This window comes from Elephantulus edwardii, unplaced genomic scaffold (assembly GCF_000299155.1).
Source record: "Elephantulus edwardii isolate Elephantulus edwardi_28Jun2011 unplaced genomic scaffold, EleEdw1.0 scaffold00148, whole genome shotgun sequence".
Classification (NCBI taxonomy): Eukaryota; Metazoa; Chordata; class Mammalia; order Macroscelidea; family Macroscelididae; genus Elephantulus; species Elephantulus edwardii.
The window spans coordinates 4,900,203-4,920,805 of NW_006399898.1; the positions used below are offsets into that span (position 1 = coordinate 4,900,203).

Here is a 20,603-nt window from a genome sequence, read left to right on the forward strand (position 1 = left end):
TGACTCTTACGGGCCAAGGAGAGTTTAGATTGTTTTCTTCATTCAATCTCTAACATTTTTTTTTTTTACTTAAATTGTGTGTGTGTGTGTGTGTGTGTGTGTGTACCGTCGAATCGGATCTGCCTGGTACAGGAGATTGTCTCTCCTCCAGCAGAGAATCTGGTAGATTTGAACAATCTCTTTAACATTTAACCTTTATTCCTTCCAAACACAACCCAGCTCTTCAATGTCATCCGGCTGCCCTTGGTGGGAAGACCAAGCAAACGCAAAAATCTGCGTGCACGCGTGCGGGGAGGGAGCGAGCGGGCATGTCAAGAGGATGTGCATTTGGGAAGGGGAGGTGACAGTGGACAGAGAGCCCCGAGGGACAGGCTCAAGGGGCCCAGAGACGCAGAGAATGGAGGACGGAGAGTCGGGGGGCTGGAGGAGGCGAGCCCGGGAAGGACGCAGCCAGAGGCAGCGCGAGATGTGATCAGATTTCCCACGGATAAACGAATGCCAAATAATAAACGAGATTCTGAAAAAGTGTCAGTTAGGCCTCCACCCGGTCCCCAGCTTGACACCAACCTGTAACCAACGTCTTGGGAGCAAAATCACCCGCGTTCCGGTCGCTAATGCGTCGAGCTGAAGCCCACCCGCATCCCTACGACAGTGCGGCTACCCCTTTCTCACCGGCAATTGAAAAAACTGAAAAAATAAAGCTCAAGTAGTCCTCTACTTTTTCCAATTTATAACAGCCCCTTAATGTTAAATAGCATCCTACGACTTTGAATTGGCGGGAGAACGCGAAGCCCCACCCACTTTGACGGCGGCCGAAAGAAGCCAAGATTATTTCAAGACTCGAAACAGGAAGTGGAACGACCCTAAACCCCGCCCATTGGACGGGAGGGGAGGGGAGAAGAGGCATCTTTGCGGGCATTCTTGGCTCCGCCCCCTTCCCGAGTGCACACGCCCCCTCCTTCGGAAGCGCAGCCAATCACAGCCTCGAGGCGAGTTGCCATAGGAACCGCTGCCCCCGCCCCCTGCCTTCCCAGCAGGCAGCGCGGCGCGCGGAGCCTCAGCGCCTTTGTGCCATCCGGGTCTCTGGCGCGAGTGTTTTAGTCTGTGGCGAAGCTTCGGGGTGGTCGGTACTGTCGCAAGCTGCACGCTGCGGTGCCGCCCGAGCGGCCGGGGACTCCCGATGATGGCGGTAGGTGGGCGAATCCCGATTTCAGGCCGCGGGGAGAGGGGTTTCTCGTCCTCTTGGAGGGGCGGGTGGAAGCTGTCGCCCGCCGGAGTGTGCGAACAAAATGGCGCCGCGGCCTTGTTCTGCGCCCGCCATCATGACGGCCCGCCGTCGGGAGGGGGAAGTTAGGCGGTGCCGGTGGGGGTGGGGAGCCGCGGGGTGGCTTTTTTTTTTTCCCCCCCCGAACTTTCCGCGTCCTCCTTAAGGCCTCGGACGCACTTGCAAGGGCGGGTTGCGGGATCGAAGCCCGCACGGGGAAGAAAGGGAGGCGGGCTCGGGGATGGTGTCAGAACCCCAGTCCTGGGGCGGAGGAGGCTCGGAGGGCGAGGTGATTGATCGGGATGCCTTTTCCGTCCCAGTGGGTCGTTGTTTTCGAATTCGGCTGTCGGGAGTCTGTCTGGGGGGGGGTTCTGATGGGTTCCGCCGGGTGCGGGGTCTCCCCAGTGGCTCGTGATGCGATCGATCGGCGCTGGGGGCTCGGAGACGCCAATCGCCGGGTCTCCAGCGTGGGCGTGGCTTGAACGCGTTGATTTTAATTGATCACAGCTCTTCCATGCACCTGCTTTGCAGGAAAAAGCCTGCGCCTTCGTTTCCTTCCATCCTGGTGGGCCCTGACATTGCTGCGTGGTTATTTTTATGTAAATCAATTTAAAAAATGTTAATATGGACCATCCCCCAAAAAAAGTTTATTTTGTTTTTTTCTTGATTAACTATGAGTGGATCTAGTGGCTGGTTGTAAGGGGAAAGCAAAGGGGTGGGTGAGTCATTGGACCTACAGTCAGGATGTATCCGTGGGATTAATGCCCATATTTTTTTTTCTATAATTTTAATGCGCATTTACAGAGATTTTGGATTTCCATTCATTCATTGCTACAGTTCTCTCCCCGTGTTTTTGGTTTGGTTTTTTTTTTTTATAAATAAAAGGGGCTGTTAAAAGTAATGACACGTTTATTTCTAACAGTTGGGAGTATTTGGACCTGGAAAGGGTAGAGAGATGGTTTTTTTTAATTTTTTGTTGTTGTTTTTGTTTTCTACTCCCAGTCCATCTGATTGAATGGAAGCAGATGTTGTTTGGGTTTTTTGTTGTTCTCATTCGCACTTGAAACGATTAGATTATGTGGAATGAATGGTTTTAATGCATTCCTGTAAGTGCTGTTTGAAATCTTTGAGTGTATTTTAAAGAATGGTATTGTTTTACTTAGACACGGTTATTTTAAAACATTGACACCATTTCAAACGTTTATTTTTGTTTCTGCAGTACCTCCAATAAAAAGACGTGGTCCCCTGGAGAAGTGACCTAATATTGAATGCTTATCTTCTTTGCCTGGGAAAAAAAGAGATTTGTATACTCTGTTTTGATGGGCATCTCTAGGGTTTTTCAGCAAGATAGGAAATTTTAATTTTTTTATTTATTTTTTTTACAAGATAGCAATTTTCAGGAACAAAAGCTACCTTCTGATGGTGCAACGAATAGAGAACAGTTTTCCAGGTGGTGATTAAGGTTAATCTGGATATTAAGATGGAATCCTAACACTAAATGAGATTTTTAAAGACATTTTCTTTTCCCGTTGCTGTTAGTTTTCCCCTAGATAACCGCATTATGCTCTTCATGGGAATCTGTTCAGATAAGATACAGGCCTGACAGTGACAGTCTCCAGCCTATCTTCTGTGTTGCTTGTACGCATGTAGGTAGATACACAGGAAATTGGCTATGAAAGGCTGAGTACTGGCTTTTCTTCAGAAAGCCTGCTTTTGATTCTGATCATGATTTTCTGTTGCCGTGGGCCAGTGATTCATAAATGCAGTATTTCTTTGGCTGAAAGGTGACATGCGCTGGCCCTCTTGAGAGTGCTTGCGATTGCTCTAATTTTACCTATACTTCAGCCTCTCAGAATGGTTCCTTCAGGCTTATCATGAGAAGAATGCAAGTAAATAGCCAGTGTTAAAATGAGAAGTACCCTTCATTGCATAATACAACCTCATTTGTTAATACCAGATAGCACAAAAAATTGGGGATAAGGCACTTAAGTTAACCAGTGAGTGTTGTCGGGTCTTGTCTATAAAGCGAGAAAATGAAATCTAGTGATTCTAAGGAGTTGAAAATCTTTAAGCTTAAATAAAAAAATCTCGTCTCCAGGAATCGCTCCTAGTGGACAAATGATGGTGATAGTACAGATGAATGGATGTGCATAAGAGCATTCACAAGGAGTTAGTGAGGGGTTTAAATGTACATTTGAAACATTGTTACCTTACCACTCCACACTCCTAAGGTCCTTCTCCCAGCTGGACTCCTTCAGGGAGCTCTGGGGGCTTCCTGGTAAGGAATTGCTCTGCCAGCCTCAGGCAGGTGATGGATCCACTTGCTGCTTCATGGGAGAAAGTTGGACAGCCGTCTGCTGTACATGAGCTCTCAGTTGATGGCAATGAGTGAGTGAAACGACATCATTTTTTATTCTCAGAAGTCAGGGCAGATACATCCCAAAGGAAAGGCTGCAAGAGGCTGAGATTCTTTTTGTCTGAACAGTAATAAATGGGATTTGAATTGCTGTTAAGAGCAAGGTTGATTAAATTACCTTCTAACCCCGGAGTGGGGAATGTTTAAATATAGGAACTTGATTTGGGGTAAGTCACTTGTCTAGGAAACAGTGTTGTGCTTTTTAAGAATATTTAAAAAAAAAAATATTTTCAAGCAAAAGCAATTTGATGTTTCTGTAGCTCTGAGCATATATTGAGAAGAGGCAGGCCTTGTTAGTCAGCACTATATCTCCGGTAATTCAGTATTTTTCTTACCTAGAAATGTTACCGTGCACTTTAAAAAAAAAAGTAAAAGCAAAGATAGTTTTACTAGAAAATATAACATCCCAGAGAATGAGAGGATTACAGAGTAAGAAGATCCTAAAGTAAAATGGAGAAAGACTATCTTATACTTTCCTAAGCGTTTACATTTTTACGTTTTCTAAACCTAACTCATTAAAAACACTTTTTAAATGTATACGCATTTGCGGTAAGGGACTGTTTTGTAAAGTGTACTAAAACGGGATTTTCTTTACATTTATTTTTAAATAGACTAATTTCTGTCGTACGACTATTTCTTGGAAACCCTTAGAGCCATTACCATACCCTCCCAATCATCTTTGGGAGCTCTTGTTGCACCGCCAACCCAAAATGCACTTCTCCAGTGAATCTACTCAGCAGGTCTGCAGGAGACGGTGGATGGACTCCTGCCATTAACAGTCCTCAGAAACCCTGTGCAGGGTTGCTGTGAGTCAGAACTGGCTCAGCACTTGTGTGTGTTTGATGAGCAACTCAGACACGTTAGTCTGAGTACATAAATGCTTTAGAGCAATAGTCTAATTGGTCTTTTCAAAGAATTGAGAACTAATTTCCCCATAGGAATCATGTTTAACTATTTGGAAATCAGGAGTTTTATTTATTTGGTTTATAGTCATAAAGGATGAACATTTTCTCTTGAGAAATTGGAAACATTTTGAATGCAATTAAGAATTCTATATATGACAACAATTTGGAACACGGGGTGCATTGCTGGGAGGGCTAGGGGAAGGAGGAAGAAAATACAACAATGAGGAAAAAATGAAATCATTTTCTGTGTTTCTTTAAAAAAAATAAAATAGTAATTTTAATCCTTTTCCTCTTAAACTTTTAGGCTAGTGACACAGAACGAGATGGACTAGTCCCAGAAAAGACGTCCCCAGAGAGTGAGAAGAAAAAAGAGCAGTCAGATCTATCTGTTTCTCCTAGAGCCTCAAAGCATCATTATTCACGATCAAGGTCAAGGTCAAGGGAAAGAAAACGGAAGTCAGGTATGGATTGTTGAAATTTTTATTACTGTCCTATTTCTGAAGCAAGTGGTTTATTATTTCAGGTGGTCCATACTCACTTACTCTTAAAGAAAAAATTGGACAGAACTGATAAAGTGTAGAAAACAACTGTTAATGCTTTTTTTTTTTTTTTTAAACATAGCATTGTTACTTTATGAAGGTGTTTAAGTGAGAAGTTTGGTAATATACCTGGATTGTAGTGGTTTTTCCTTGGCTGTCAGTGGTCTATAGACGGAACTATAGGCCATTCCTGGTTCACACAGGCCTGTCCTTTCATGGCTAGGAAAGCAAAACCAAGACCATCCCACCCACCTCCCAAAACATTTGCCATTTTGACTGCTTTGAAATGGTCCCCAGAGTGAAGGTTGATGCCCTACCCTGGGAGACTTGGAAGAGAGAGACAGTGAACACTTTGAGGATCTCACTGGTGGCCTAGTGGCAGAAGGTGCACTACAGTCCTGAAGACACAAAAGTTCAAATCCACCAGCTGGGTGGTGTCCCCCGGTGCAGTTGACTGCCTCTGAAGACTTCTCAGGGGGTTGGCTATGGGTAGGTTCACTAAACAGTCACACAACAACCATGCATAAAATTCGCTGATTCGTAGGAGCGCAGGAAAGGCAAGCTCTGAATCCTCTGCCATCTTGGTGCTGCTTCAGATTGAGTTCTGCTCAGAATTAAATAAGATCTGATTGCTGTGAATGCATACCCAGCCCTTCTTCCGTAAAAGTGAAGATTGTCAAACTACACTGGTTATCTTTGCAATTCACTGTGATTGACATTTCAGTCTCCTTCTGTGGCACTTAATTTGACCTTTGACCGCAATTGAACTAAGCAGAACCAGTTTGAAGCCCTGACAGTGAAAGATGTAACAATTTTTGAATGGTAAAGTTGTTTTGATGCTGCTTTACCGTATTCACTGCGAGAATGAAGACCATTCTCAGCAACCAGACTAGACAGTCAGCATTCTAGAGAATGTGGACATTACTCTAAAGAGCTGCACGGTTATTGTGAAAGGCCGTTGGGGAACCTTGTGGAGGGACTTCAGTCGTATCAGTGCGGAGCTCAGTCTCCTGGGAAAGAAAAAAAGAGAGGCTTCTTGTTGACAGATAGTGAGGAAACAGGAAGGAACTGGCTGCTGTTCACACCGTCTGTAGCCATGGACAGAAAATGATCAAGGGGCTTACACTGGACTTTTGCTACAAGATGTGTGTATGCTCATTTCCTTATCAACGTTGTGATTGAAGAGAGTGGATCTCTGGTTGAAGTTTGAAACTTCTTGGGTGAAAAATACATTCAGAGTTCGAATGAGATAAGGTGTTGCTTGTTCAGAATCTCAATCCCAGAAAGATGAGTTAATTCTTGAAGGAAATGACACTGAGCTTGTATCATTCAGCTGTTTTGATTTCAGCAAGCTACAACAGGTAAAAACAAGGATATCCGAAAATTTTTGGATGGTCTCTATGTCTCCAAAAAAGGAACTGTCCAGCAGGCTGGTGATGAGTGTTAGCTACTTTTCCAGCTACAGAAATGAGGCTGAACAAGTCCAGTGCATCTGAGTCTTGTAATACAATTATTTTAATTTGAAGAGAAGAAAAAAAAGTTTGATGCCTTGGGACTTTTTCTTTGCTCTTTGTTTTTTTCCCCTCAATCCTGCTCTTGGTTTTGTTGTGTTATTTTTTTAATACATTTAATTACTTCATCCTTAGAAGATGGGTAGTAGGGTCTGTCATTACCAAAATAGAGTGGCAGTTAGTCTTTGTACAAGTACAGGTATGCATCATGCAAGTGTATATAATGCATAGTAAGAAATCAGGCCTCATGTGGTTGAACACACTTGTGTTAAAATCTTTGAAGCGCCTTCTTGCCATTCTCAACTACTGTTGCTAGAGGTAGAGGGACTGGCCCAGCCTTGCAGCCAGAAGGGCATGGAATGTAGCCTGCCCTTTGATCCACAGGGCAGCAGGAGCCACCCAAACCAAGCTTGTCTTCTGTGTCCCACCTCTGGCTCAGTGCAGCAGCACTCGAGGTTTGGGATTGCATAAATGACGCTGAGAGGAGAAAAGCTGATTTCCCTTTATAAAACATGAAAACCATGGGTATGGGAAGTCAAACGGCACTGGTGTTAAGCATAATTATATTGGGATTTGCTGATTAACGTGATCTTCCTTTGTCTTTGCTTATGGTGTATTTACTGTTTGTGATTACAGAAAATGAAGGGAGGAAACACAGGAGCCGGAGCAGAAGCAAAGAGGTAATTAATGCTTTGTAGTGAATAGGTACTTTTAAATACTTATAAAGTGTCTGGTAGAAATGTTTGTATGGATAAATGGTATTGTTAAGGTAAGTACCAAAACTTGAAAATAAAACGGTTAATTGGGTTATAAACTGAGCATGATTCATTTTTTTTTTTCAAGAAGTTGTTTGTATGAAAATTACATTCAAAACCTAGTAATTTTATTATGCTGTGAAAATAGTCAGCAATAAAAATTTCATATGAAGAAATATACTTGGTTTTTTAGGCCTGTCACACAGAGCTTCCATTAATGTGAGGTCCCAAGACTTCTCATGCCTGAACACTTCTCAGGACTTTTAAATGCTACCATCTTAACATAGGATGACCCTCCCTAGATCTCCATGGGCTACTTTTTCTTGTGTAAGACAATGAAAAGTTCTTTTTTTCTTGAGTAAAGTAGTTTGGTTCCCTGTGTAGTAGTTTGTGTAGTGAGAGACAGCTGGAAAGGTGGTGATGACAGCAATACTTAAGAAAGAGAAGGGCAGCCACAGTCATACAGAAGAGGGAACATGCTCACCCCTCAGAAGAAGACAGCAACAAGGAAGAACAGCAGTAGTCTAAAGTGGAAGAAACCGTTATGGGGGCTGGGCAAGGGACTCTGAAAACAGATGTGGGCAGGGACTTCCTCTTCCCCTAATGGAAGCTCTGGTAAATTCTTAATTTAGGAGTTTTTGTGAAAATGACTATTTTGTTTAGCTCACATGATAACATTTCTATAATAAATCATACTCAGCGTGCTAATGCGCGAAGAGACTGAACTGAAGACGCTGCAGACTCAGATAGCAAAATAATAAGCCTACTTCATGATAAGGTAACTATTAGTCATTCAAACTCCTATTTCCCTTAAATGTATCTTAAGTCAGTTAAGGGTTTTAATAATGTTTTGGTGATACTTTTGTTTTTTATAAGTAGTAATGTTATGTTTGGAAAACTAGTTTAAAACTCGAAAACCTTTGGAAGTTAATCACTGAACACTTTAATAGTTTGCCATTCTATACTGTAAAATCAAGGCAGTTTTCTTTAATAAGATCATCTTAAAAAGAGAACTGTCAGTGAAACTTAAATTAAGTTGTGAGTAGTACAGTGTGATATACTTATGGAAATCTGACGTTTCTCAAATTTGTGTCCTGTACTGTTGGTGGGTCTAAAAAAAACACAGGGCTCATTTTACTGCTGTCACTTTGTGACCTTCGATCTCATGTGGGGAAATCTAATATATAGCACTTTGTGTGGAGTCAGCATGAGTCTGGATCAACGCACTAGTAATTGTTTTTTGAGCTGTACAGTGGAGATTTTATAAATTGTCTTTTAGCTAAACTTCTACGTATTATTGGAAAGCCTTAGGTTATTAAATAGGAAAGAATGTATTCTATGATGGCAGACTCATATTAAGCCTGTTTGGAAACATATTTCCATTACCATTTTCTATCCTAGGTACCTGAGCCAAAATAGAATTCCTAACCTGTTGGGATATTACCAGATGAAAAATGTTGCTTCACAGTTTAAAAATTGGGATTTAATGAGAAGTTCTAGAGATGAGGTGGTGGTGTAGCTGTTAAAAGGGGCTCTGCCCTGACCTAGGGAGTAAGAAGCTGCAGGGAATAGTAATGATTTTAGTAAAATCCATTCTTGGCTTTACTTAGTGAAATGCGTTTTCTGGTGCATTTCTGTGTCATTATCTCTGTTGTTTTTAAGCAAAATAATATGGCGTATACTGTGGCTTTAGAAATTGCTGTTTATTTCCATGTTATTTTTCGAAAAGGGCTTGACAAAACTTGAAAGTTTGATTAAATGTCTGTACTCTCTTATTTGAGATAAACTGTCAGGGTTTTCTCCTTCTCTGATATTTTGGGGAGGGGGTTCCAATATTACTATAACTGAAAATTGATCATTTTTTTACTGTATTGAAATTAGTGTTTGGGGGGAGGAAACTGCATTTGGGGCTTTATGGGGGGGGGGGAATGAGATTAGTAATATACCTCTGCAGCATATGGGTAATGTGAAACTAGATCATTTTTTACTCGAACCACATACTCCTAAGGTTACTAATGTTGCATCACAGCATTTTTGTCTACTGATACCCATACTAACTCTCTTTGTTGCACTATTTTCCTGAAAGAACCAACTTCTTCTTAAAACAGGCAAGAAGACATGAATCCAAAGATAAATCCTCGAAGAAACACAAGTCTGAGGAACACAACGACAAAGAGCATTCTTCTGATAAAGGAAGAGAGCGACTGAATTCATCTGAAAATGGTGAGGACAGACACAAACGCAAAGAGAGAAAGGCGTCAAGAGGCAGGAGTCATTCCCGATCTAGGTCTCGGGAAAGGTGAGTTTCTGGATCACTGACCCTTGATGTCTTCTAAAACATTAACTCAGTAGAACTAAAACCTCTGTATTAGGAAACTGATATTTTTGCTTATGATAAATACACTCAAAGTAGTAGCTATACTTTAACTCTTGGTTGATTTTTGTCTCTTAACTCAAAAATACATCATGTTGAAGTAGTTTAATCCAGTATAATTTATTTTTCTTTGTTGACATAGTTTGTGTCCGTTGTAGCAAGAATAATACTGTTAAGAAATGTATCTAACCTAGATTTATTCTCATATAAAGGTATTTTGGAAATGAGTCCTGGCTCAGTTGTAGAATGTTTTTGTTTTGTCTTGAAGAAACCCACATTTGACGTATTTAGAGAAATCCACAGAAAACAGGTGGTTTCAGTGTTGTTTAGTAAGATAACCATTTTAAATTAGTAAAATTTTTGGTCAGTATTTGGGTAAATTGGAAGGTGGTAAACTATTAATCATTTTTCTAAATTTAGGTACGAATAATTGCATTGTTTACATGTTAAGGTTTTGCTGAGATCCATGAGAAACAGAAAACCATGAAGAATATATTGGGGGGTTTTTTTAACCCTCAAAAATTTCCATTACATTTTCTATAAAAGGTGCCTGATGTCACAGTAGTTAAGTGTTTAGCTGTTAACTAAACTTGGATCTAAGCTACAGGGATGGTTTTGATTGCTTGCACTATTTAGAATCAAATTATATTAAAGAGCTCTGTGTTGTTACAATTTTGTATACTTTCCTTTTAGGCGTCATCGCAGTAGAAGCAGGGAGCGGAAGAAGTCACGATCCAGAAGCAGAGAGAGGAAGAAGTCACGGTCTAGAAGCAGAGAGAGGAAGCGGCGTGTCAGATCTCGTTCTCGATCAAGGTCAAGACACCGGCATAGGAGTCGAAGCAGAAGTCGGACAAGGAGTAGAAGTCGGTAGGTACTGAATAGCTGGACAGAAGTTATACGGTAGCTATATAAAACAACTACTTCTTCCAGGTCCGTTCTTTATGGCCTGCTGTGTGCTGTCACTTGTTGAGATGGTTCTGGCTTGGCACCCCTCAGTCAGATTTGCAAGGCTACAAACTGCAGAAAGATGAGGCTGTGTATGCATTCTACAGCCTCGGGATGCGGTGGAGGGCCAGCTCTCAGTACTCACGTTACTGTGCGTGTTCATTTAGAGTTCTTTGTTTTCTCCTTTATGGCTTTGGAGCCTTCAGGCCACTAAACTGATTTAATAGGTGATTTTTGGTTTAATAGTTTTCTAATTCCAACTTAAGTTTGGTGACTCTGAATTTTTGTTTCTAAGATTTTGAGATACTGATTGCATACGTTGTGTAAAATACCATTTTCATGTACCTTTTCTTTTAAACAACATAAATGTTAGATTTTTATTTTCAAAAAACTGATGTTTGGCCATAATGTGACATATGAAATAATGTTTTTCTACAGAGATAGGAAGAAGAGAATTGAGAAACCAAGAAGGTTCAGCAGAAGTTTAAGCCGGACTCCTAGTCCACCTCCCTTTAGAGGCAGAAACACAGCAATGGATGCACAAGAAGCCTTAGCCCGGAGGTACTTCTTTTTTATTTGGTGCTGTTCTACTTTTGTAACTGAAAGTAGGCAAAGTGACTGCTTTGGGGTTAGTGCACTGGGATCATGCATGAAAAGTTCTTAAACATGACCTAGCACTGGTCATCTTCACCTTTACCTCATGTGCACAGCTTGTAAAAGATTGAGACCTACTTCCTCTTCTCATGTGGGCTAATCATTTCTTTGTTTCTTTTTATTTTCCAAGAAATTAATATCCCTACCACTATTTTATAAAATTCTAATGTTAAATTTGAAGAACACCTTGGTTTTGCCTCTGAAAAGGTTTGGACTTTACTTTATTTTCTCTCAAGAATGTAAAATGAAGGTGGAAACCAATTTAAATTATTTTGAAGCATTTGCTCCCTATGATAGGGATGATATTGCTGTTTGTTTTATAGTGATTCAAAGACGTATTTTGTGGGACAAAGCAAAGCAAGGGTAACTGAGATCTGTAAAATACTCCCCAAGAACTGGCTTGTGTGAGGAAGTAAGCTAAGTATCACAGGAGCCCTTGTTTGTGAGTTTTTCCATATTCTGAAAATTACACTCAGGAGTTTGTCTTTTTTTAAATTAAGAAATACTTTTTTTTCCTTATTGCAAGATTATAGTTAATACATTGAAACCTGGTGCGCTGCCATCCTGTGAACTCAGCCTGGCAGAAACTCAAATGAACAGCAAAGGTGTGAGTTTACCTCTTCATTTCCGTTTACCTGAGTGAACGGCATTATTGAAAAATCTGCAATGACTACTTGAACACTTAATTGAACTGTACATAGAGTAAGAAGCAATCTTAAAGCAGCATACTTGGCTTTAAAGAACAGGCATTGAGGTCAGGAACGATGTGCTCTGGGTTGTGCTCATTCAACAGGTTCAATGTGTACACTGAACAAATAACTTCAAGAGGCTGGACCACATGAAATGAATACAGTATCAGGATTGGAGGAAGACTCGTTAACATATGCTGGTGACATGGTTTACTTGATGAAACCAAAGATAATTTTTAAACACTTAAGTAATGGATGGATAAAGACTTAAGTGTGGATTGTACCTTATCATAAAACAAAATTATCATAGTTGGGCCAGTTGACTATATCATGACAAAAGATTGATGTCAGGGCACTCTGGTGGCCTAGTAGCAAAGAGCTGCACTGCAATCCTGAAGGCTTGCCGTTTAAATCCTCCAGATGCTCCACTGGAGAAGGAGGGGAAATCTCCTCTTGTGCCAGTCAGATCTGGTTCGACGGTACACAAAAAGAAGAGAAAGGGAAAAAAAGTTTGATTTTTGTCAGGGGATTTAATTTTCCTTTGATCTGTCAACACCCATAGAAGTACTCAAGAAATGATATGACCTGTTGCATTTAAACAGTCTGCTGCACACCATCTTTAGAAAGCAGAAACTAGCACTTGAGGACAGAGATACACCTACGTAAGCCCTAGTGGTTTTAGTAGCTTCTTGTGCACTTAAAAGCTGGATGGCAAATAAGGAAGAACAGAGTATTCCATTGGCCACCAGCATCACAAATGTCTTGGAAGAAGTGCAAGTGAAATGCTCCAGGGGAAAGGAGGGGTTAATAAGACTTCTCATGTAACTTGGGCAAAGGTATCAGCCAAAGGGAGACAGGCACCTGGGAAAGGACATTCCATGGTAGAGGATCAGCGCAAATAGGAAGCCGCAATGAGAAGACCGAGTAGCTGGAGCAGTGGCCTTCACCAGCGGTGGTTGTGAGGATGCCCAGAACATGCCTTGGCTGTGACTGAGTCAGAATTGACTATCAGTGGTCATCATTTGCATACACTCTGCTGTAGTCACATTCATTTTTTCTCTCTTTTTTTTTTTCTTTTCCTGAGATGCAAATCCACAAGAATGGGAACTAATGTACTTGAAAACCTGAACTTACTGATAATTAATGTTCTATTAAGAATTTTAATTTTAACTTTTTATTCTTCATTTACTAGTTGAGTATAAAGTTTTATTCTTTTTAATTAAACTAAAGCTGTTGAGTATTTCAAACTTTGATGTGAGACATAATCCACTTGGTTATGTTTCATATCACAAGCTTACCTGAAATACCATTTCAATGGGAAGTCATTTGTTCATAAAAATCTATACTAAATGGATTGTTTTATTACATCAAAGAGCTTTTTTGGTATCCATGTACCTATTTTTAATGCCACTTCTAATTGGAAATTTTTTATTCCCAGGGGACAAAATCAGATCTGTCATTCTTAAACATGTATATTGAATAAGACAATAAATTTTACACATACTTACATTACTATTATAAATGTCAACAATTGTTAAGTAATCAGTCCAGTGCATAGTATTTTATTATGTCTAACTTACCCTTTTTCCACCACGGTAAGGAGAGAGGTGGCTCTTCACCTAAGATTGCCGGATCAAGAACTCCTTAACATAAGGTTTCTTTTTAGAAACTTGTTACAAAGATGCTTTCTGAGTAGATCCTGGCTTCACTGCTTACTTGGTCTGTGGCTAGTGTACACAGCTTTCAGCTGTTAATTGACACGTTGGAAGGTTGTGTCTTTTTGCCTTAGGAAGCCTGCGGAGAAAGGCCGCAGCACCTCGTAGAACTCAGTGCACACGTGATTGCTGCATCAGGGTTGGTGACTAAATTGACTGCACAGTCAGTGTGCATATTGGTAGTGAGTGATGTGTTCCGTTTGGCACTTTAGTGGCTGGCCGTGGTTAAAGCATTACTGCTAACTAGAAAGTCAGCCATTGAAACGCATTTCCTAGTCCAAGTAAGAGTGAGTCTGGCTACTTTGATAGATTGCCAGTTGGAGCAGTCTGGGAAGTTCTCTTCTGTCCGACAGTGGCCCCGGGAGTCAGAATTACAGAATAGCAGTTGGTGTGGCTGGATCATTTCATTTGGCTTCGTGATAGATTCCCCACCCCTAAGAAGAAGTTCTTTGACTTGTGTAAACATATATTGTTTACAATTTAACAGGCCTCAATCAGTGGCCTGCGAGATTCCATTTTGTCCTTCCTCTTGTAACCATTCTTGGAAAAGATGGCGTAATTTTTAATTTTGTAGTCCTTTTAAAAAACGTTATAATCTTTATAAATTCCATTTCCAATTTCTTTCAATTGCCATTGACAGGTTGGAACGAGCAAAGAAGTTACAAGAACAGCGAGAAAAGGAAATGGTTGAAAAGCAAAAACAACAAGAAATTGCTGCAGGTAATATGGTTACTTTATTATAGAATTAATGCAGTTTTTTTTTAGTAGAAAAATAGGTGCAGAGAAGAACTGGGGTGGGGGAATCCATCCTTGTGAATGATTTTTACCATTTTACTTTCCCACTTCATAACATCTTTGTGCCAGTAAACTTTTTCTGAAATGAACGGGCCTTTTTTTTTAGACGAAGTACTTTAGTTTTCATTGCAGATGTCTTATAGTTGTGACTTTATTTTTTTTAAATTTTATTATTTTGTATGTGTACCATCAAATCAGATCTGACTGATACAGAAGGAGATTACCCCTCCTTCTCCAGCAGAGCATCTGGTGGATTCGAACCACATACTTCTGGGATTGCCATGCAATTTCTTGCCACTAGATCACCAGAACTCCCTCGTTGTGATTTTTTTTTATTACTATATTTTATTAAAACTTGGTGAAGTGATCTGAATGTAATGATGTATTAACATTGTGCCACCATTGCCTAGATGGTTGAAGGTGATCAGATCAGTCACTATTGATAGGATTCATGTGGAATGAATCTGCAGTGTGTTTTGACTTTCATAGTAAATACTGCGTTTGGTTTGTTTGGGCTTTTTGGGTTTTTTTAATTATTAACTGCCATTCTATATTTAGGGAGTTGAGGTGTGGCTACTTAAAAGTTTTTTAATACATGTTTGTATTATATATACTTCAATATAAAGTACTGCTCCTTTATATGCAGAGACTCAAACAAGCCTTTGTTCTTGATGTCAACAGTCATGCCTTTTTCCACGTCAGCTCTTTATGTGTGAGTCAGTATGTGGCTTTTCATGTCTGAATCCCCACACTTCTCTTCAGCAGCTGCAGCTACTGGAGGTTCTGTCCTCAACGTAGCAGCCCTTTTGGCATCTGGCACTCAAGTCACTCCTCAGATCGCTATGGCCGCACAGATGGCAGCCCTGCAAGCAAAGGCTTTGGCAGAGACTGGGATAGCCGTACCGAGCTACTACAACCCAGCAGCCGTGAATCCAATGAAGTTTGCAGAACAAGAGAAGAAAAGGAAAATGCTTTGGCAAGGCAAGAAAGAAGGGGTGAGTTCTTCTTGTCTCTCTCCTTACTAATGCTCAGAAAAACGTATGTACCTGTACTGGTCAATCCGATTGACAGTACACACACGCAAAATAATTAAAAAAAACCATATGTGATAAGTCAAGCTTTAAAGAAAATAGGCATTTTTACTGTATACTGTGGAGTGAGGAAGGAGTGTTTTGATTTAGGGGAGTTTATGAGTTTTGCACTTTGGGGCATTTTTTAAAATATGTTAACAGCAGTCTTTCATTATGCGCTGTGTTGGTAGAGAACTTAGTTATCAGTGATTAAAGCACTTAGTTGCAAACTGAAAAGTCAACAAAAGAGGCATTTTGCTTCCATAAAAACTTGCAGCCTCAGAAACTTTATAGGGAAGTTCTAATCTTGTTCTGGCTTGCTAGCTGTCAGAATCAAGAGCAGGGGATACTGAGAAAGTCAATACCTGTTGTTCTTTTTCTGTTTGTCTATATTACGAAAGACTGGCTATCATTGTTTTGCATATTTCTTAACAGGACAAATCTCAGTCTGCTGAAATATGGGAAAAATTGAATTTTGGGAACAAAGACCAAAATGTCAAATTTAGGAAATTAATGGGTATTAAGGTGAGTGATACTTGGGGTATTCCCCCCCTCCCCCGTTTTGTTATTTAAGAGCTACATCCCAATTTGAAAATACTTTGTTATTAACTGCAGGTATTTCAAGTGATTTTCTATGTCCAAATTAGTTGTACAGACTTAGTATAAAATTCATAACCTTCACTAGTTGATAGAAACTTGGTTCCACTTCAGTGTGTATATCACCTTTATTGTGATTATACCTTGTTGTACCATCAAGTTAGGATTTGACTCAACAGCTGACCCTCTAGAGGGTTTTCAGAGACCAGAAGCCACACGGGAGGAGGTTGTCCATCTTCTGCAGGGCCCTTTGAGTTGGGAGCACACCTCCTTACCACTAGGCAACCAGAGTTCCCCGCTATTCACCTTAAGTGGACTGCCATGTATGGGAAGCCTGCAGCGGCCATTAGTTCATTTACAAAATACAGATGAAGCCATGAGGCATTAATGTTTTTAATTTTTTTTTTCTTTCTCAATATAACTTGACATCCCCACTGCTAAAAAGGCCATCCTCTCCGTTTTCATGGTAATTTTACACCATCTGACGTGTTCTACCTGTGCTTCTGTCTCCCTATCTATAGAATGTTGTTAGATACCACCGAGTCAGTCATGTACCTTTCAACTGGCAGTGCATCTCATCACTAACACCCCCCCCGCCCGCCTCCTTTCTGAAATACTTCTATTATCCATGTTATTTTACTATCTTAGAAGACTGCCTTACACATTGTATGCATCTTCTACTAAGTAGAAGCTTACGAACTAAGTGGCAGCTACATGTCAAGCAGGGATCCAGAAAGTTTGGTGTGAAAATATTGTCAAATGGGGGGGAAAATCTGTTCATCTGAGTTCTTCATTTTTATATTTGACATTTAGAGTGAAGACGAAGCTGGATGTAGCTCAGTCGATGAAGAAAGTTACAAGACTTTGAAGCAACAAGAAGAAGTATTTAGGAATCTTGATGCGCAGTACGAAATGGCAAGATCACAAACCCACACACAAAGAGGAATGGGCTTGGGATTCACGTCGTCCATGCGAGGAATGGATGCCGTTTGAAAGGCATCACCCTGTACAGTTTGGGACTTTCTAGACTTTTTGTTGTTCTGATGTCAGGTCCTTGTTCACCAGACAGCTAGCATTCAAGCTTGCATGGGTGTCGCCTTGACTTTAATTTATTGAAAACAATGATTTCCCCTCCCCCTCCTTTTTTTGTAAATATCAGATCAGTGATGACTGGTGTTAGTGTTGTAATCAGGTTAAACCCACTTCCATTAAACTTGACAGGAATATATAGAAGGACAATATTTTTTAGTTCATGAATTCTGCTTTTCAAATATATAAAAGCTGCAGGTGGGATAAAGTCTCATACATGAATTTTTGTGTCTGCTGTCTTGTGTACTTTTGTACTTAACCTTGTACAGTTATTTTCATCTCTTGAAACATGAAAGAAATGTTATGTAGCTGTTCTTTACACGATCTGGCCATTTGGTAAATAATCCAGCAGATACCTGCTGGGTGGCAATGATAATAAAAATGGTTTTCTCAAAATTGGTGTTAATGAGATGACCTGAAATTCTTGTTTGAATGTCTTTTATGGTCCTCAGCATTTTGGAATTGGCATTAGAAAGTATTGGCTAAGAAATTCTCTCCTCTTTTTTTTCTAATTTAAGAAAAAACAAAAACCCAACAACAAACCCAATTATGCTATGAGCAGAACTATAGTTGAGCAAAAATGAAACTTTACTATTGGGTGAGAAGAACAAAGCCAGCTACTTTCCATCTGTGAGAGCTGGTGTAGTAGTATTCTATGTTACTTAAGAAAAACGCAGTCATGCGTTAAAGGGGTGTAAGCACTTTTCTTTTAATAAAAAAAAAGTGCCTTGTAACAAGTGCTCTGTATACCCTGCTCATTGTCCTTGGAAATAGTCTCTAACATCGTAACTACACTAAATGAAAGAAAACAATACTGTCATAGTGAATACACTGGAAATTATTGAGGGATAACCTCAGGCCAGGTGAGTCACTCTTAATGATGTGTGTATTATTTGAATTTATTCTCTGTGTTGGCCCCGTCTGGACCAAACACTCAACCTTTGATGAACTGGAATTACCAATTACTTAACTAGTTAAGGGTCATGCCTTAATTACTAAGGTTTAAACACCATAGCTATGGGTCACTTCCATCTTGATGGTACATAACTACTTTGTTAGATTTTTGTGATATATGAAAATCTGATTCTGCTTTAAGGTATGTTTTGGTAAATTCTTGAAATTATTCCCTGATGTCATTAATTCTAGGAGAAATTAAAGGATTTTTTTGGTCATCGATACAGTGACTAACAGGCTTAATTAAGCATGTCAGATGAGCTCAGGTCAACTCGATGGTCACCTAACATTTTCCAGAATATTTTAGGACGTGCTTGTGACTGAATTCATCTAGGACAACATTTTTTAATATAAATACAGTATTAGGCCTAATTTAAAATCTGGTATTCAAATTGATTTTTTTAAAGTGACATTCTTGTGAGTTGAGGGGGAAAATGCATTCAGTTGGGCTACTACATAATGCATAAAGTCCTCTCTGTGGGAGAGACTGATGGTGTTTATGGTCTCCAGCTTCAGAAACCCTGTGAGGCAGTTGACAGTCCCAGGACAGAGTCAAAATCAACTCAACAGCAATAGGAGTTTAAATGGCTTTTTCCTAGTTCCTATAATGTTTCACTTGTAATTTTTGTGAAAGATGGCAAGTTCAACAATTAGTGATAGTCAAGTTCAGTGCTGCTGAGGACATCTTTCATGTGCAACCCGTACTGCTCTTTGCAAATTATTCTACTACAGCCAATTCAGCTTGCCCTTCCTTAGTGAAAACCTTCCAAGTCCTCCCACATTTGCCTCATAGCTCAGCAACCCTGCAGGACAGTAGAACCACCTGTAGAGTCTCAAGGCTATAATCTTCATGTGAGCAACTGCCCCTTCTTCCACAGAGCAGTTGGTGAGTTCACACCACCCACTGTTCACTTGTTACATGTCATCGAGTTTAAACCCACTCGTACCTGTCCCTGAGGCTGTCAAAGCGCGTGGGAGGAGAATGCCCATTCTTGTCCCGTGGAGCAGCTAGTGGATTCAAACTGTGTGCCTTAAACCTGGCAGTGCAGCTGCTTTCCTCTAGGCAGCGTGAGAGTTTTTTACATACACGCAACTTAATTGGTTTTCTCATTTACATGATTCACATACTTGATATCAACACTCATTGACTCACCCTGTATGATTTAAGAACAGTAACTGATGAGAGCAGGGAGGTTTTTCTCAAATCCTCGGTGCCTGACGCATTGAAAGGGAATGGTTCAGTAATGAATGGTTGAAGAACCCACAGAAGGCTGCAATAGAAAAATCTAATGTAGTGTAATGGTAGAGCTAATAAAGCCATAGTGCTAAGAAGCTGTGTTGCAATACCAAAGGCATATGGTTCAAATCCACCACATTCTGGGGGATCGGAGCGGGAAGATGCATAATCTATTTGGGCGGCTGGAGGGTCAGTTATGACTCTAAGGCACATAAGAATAGATTATAGGAGGGGTGAAAACCAAGTAGAATGATGATCTTATCTGAAGAAATAAAGGTATTAGGTGCCGGGGAGTGGGTTCCCGAAGTGAACAACGAAAATAATGCCCTGTGGTCACAATTGTGCCTCATTGTGGGCTCACTGTTGGCGGCCACTGGTTGGCCAAAGTAGCCAGGTATATAAAGCTCATAAAGGTGATCCGCTGCCACGACGGAGTTCCTCGCTCGCACGTGCTGGTTCGCACGCACATCAGAGCCTGTGATAAATCACGTCTGCCTCTGATTCCACGTGCACAGCAAAGATAACCAGTAATTTATTCCCGTCTAGTCCGGCTCGCTCCACGCTTTGAAAGGACAATCCCAGAATGCAAAGCAGCCCGCGCGTCACGCCGGAGCTGGAATCCAGCGAGCCCGGCATGCCCTGCGCCCCCGCGCGCTCGGAAGTGACGCACGGCGACGTTGCATTCTGGGAGTTGTAGTCTCAGGCCCGCCCCCGTGCGCCCGCGGCCTGCGGTAGGACAAAGCCTGCGGGCCGGCGCGGCCTCCCTCCACCCTTTCCCGGGCCCGGCTGCCGGCTCCGCCTCCTCGCCGCTCTCTCCCCCCCCTCCCCCCGGCCCAAGATGGCGGCGGAGGTGGACTTCGGCGACCTGGAGCTGTTCGAGGCGTTCGAGCACCCGGACGAGTCGCTTCCGAACCCCGTCCATACCCGCTTCGAGGAGGACGGGGAGGAAGCGGGAGAGAACGGGGTGGGCGACGCGGAGCTGCAGGAGCGGCTCCGGCGCTACGAGGACACGGTGGAGCAGCTCCGCGCCGAAAATATCCTTCCCGCGGCGCGGGGCCTGCGTGCCGGGGCTGCGGGGCGGCCGGGGCGGCGGG

At 41.4% G+C, this 20,603-nt stretch overlaps 2 protein-coding genes across 2 annotated transcripts in view; both read left to right on the top strand.

The window, feature by feature from the left end:
• The first annotated feature begins 1,183 nt into the window (after positions 1–1,183).
• Positions 1,184–17,222, top strand: RSRC2 (arginine/serine-rich coiled-coil 2). Its single transcript, XM_006894704.1, has 11 exons — positions 1,184–1,349; positions 1,432–1,583; positions 4,890–5,046; positions 7,272–7,315; positions 9,499–9,689; positions 10,458–10,631; positions 11,148–11,270; positions 14,408–14,487; positions 15,328–15,557; positions 16,068–16,157; positions 17,043–17,222. Exons 1-11 carry the CDS (start codon positions 1,184–1,186, stop codon positions 17,220–17,222), a joined length of 1,587 nt encoding a protein of 528 aa, XP_006894766.1.
• Positions 17,223–20,347: 3,125 nt separating this feature from the next.
• Positions 20,348–20,603, top strand: part of ZCCHC8 (zinc finger, CCHC domain containing 8) — a 25,193-nt gene continuing 24,937 nt past the window's right edge. Inside the window, exon 1 of the mRNA XM_006894641.1 lies at positions 20,348–20,543. Within this exon, the coding sequence (XP_006894703.1) occupies positions 20,348–20,543 (196 nt within the window). The remainder of the gene's footprint in view (positions 20,544–20,603) is intronic.

What these genes read in the sequence shown, in the direction of transcription:
- RSRC2 (XM_006894704.1), top strand. Translation starts at nt 1,184, where the DNA reads ATGGCGGTAGGTGGGCGAATCCCGATTTCAGGCCGCGGGGAGAGGGGT. An exon ending in GGGATGCCTTTTCCGTCCCA is followed by an intron (nt 1,584 to 4,889) that starts GTGGGTCGTTGT and finishes TTAAACTTTTAG; the next exon opens with GCTAGTGACACAGAACGAGA. An exon ending in CGATCTAGGTCTCGGGAAAG is followed by an intron (nt 9,690 to 10,457) that starts GTGAGTTTCTGG and finishes CTTTCCTTTTAG; the next exon opens with GCGTCATCGCAGTAGAAGCA.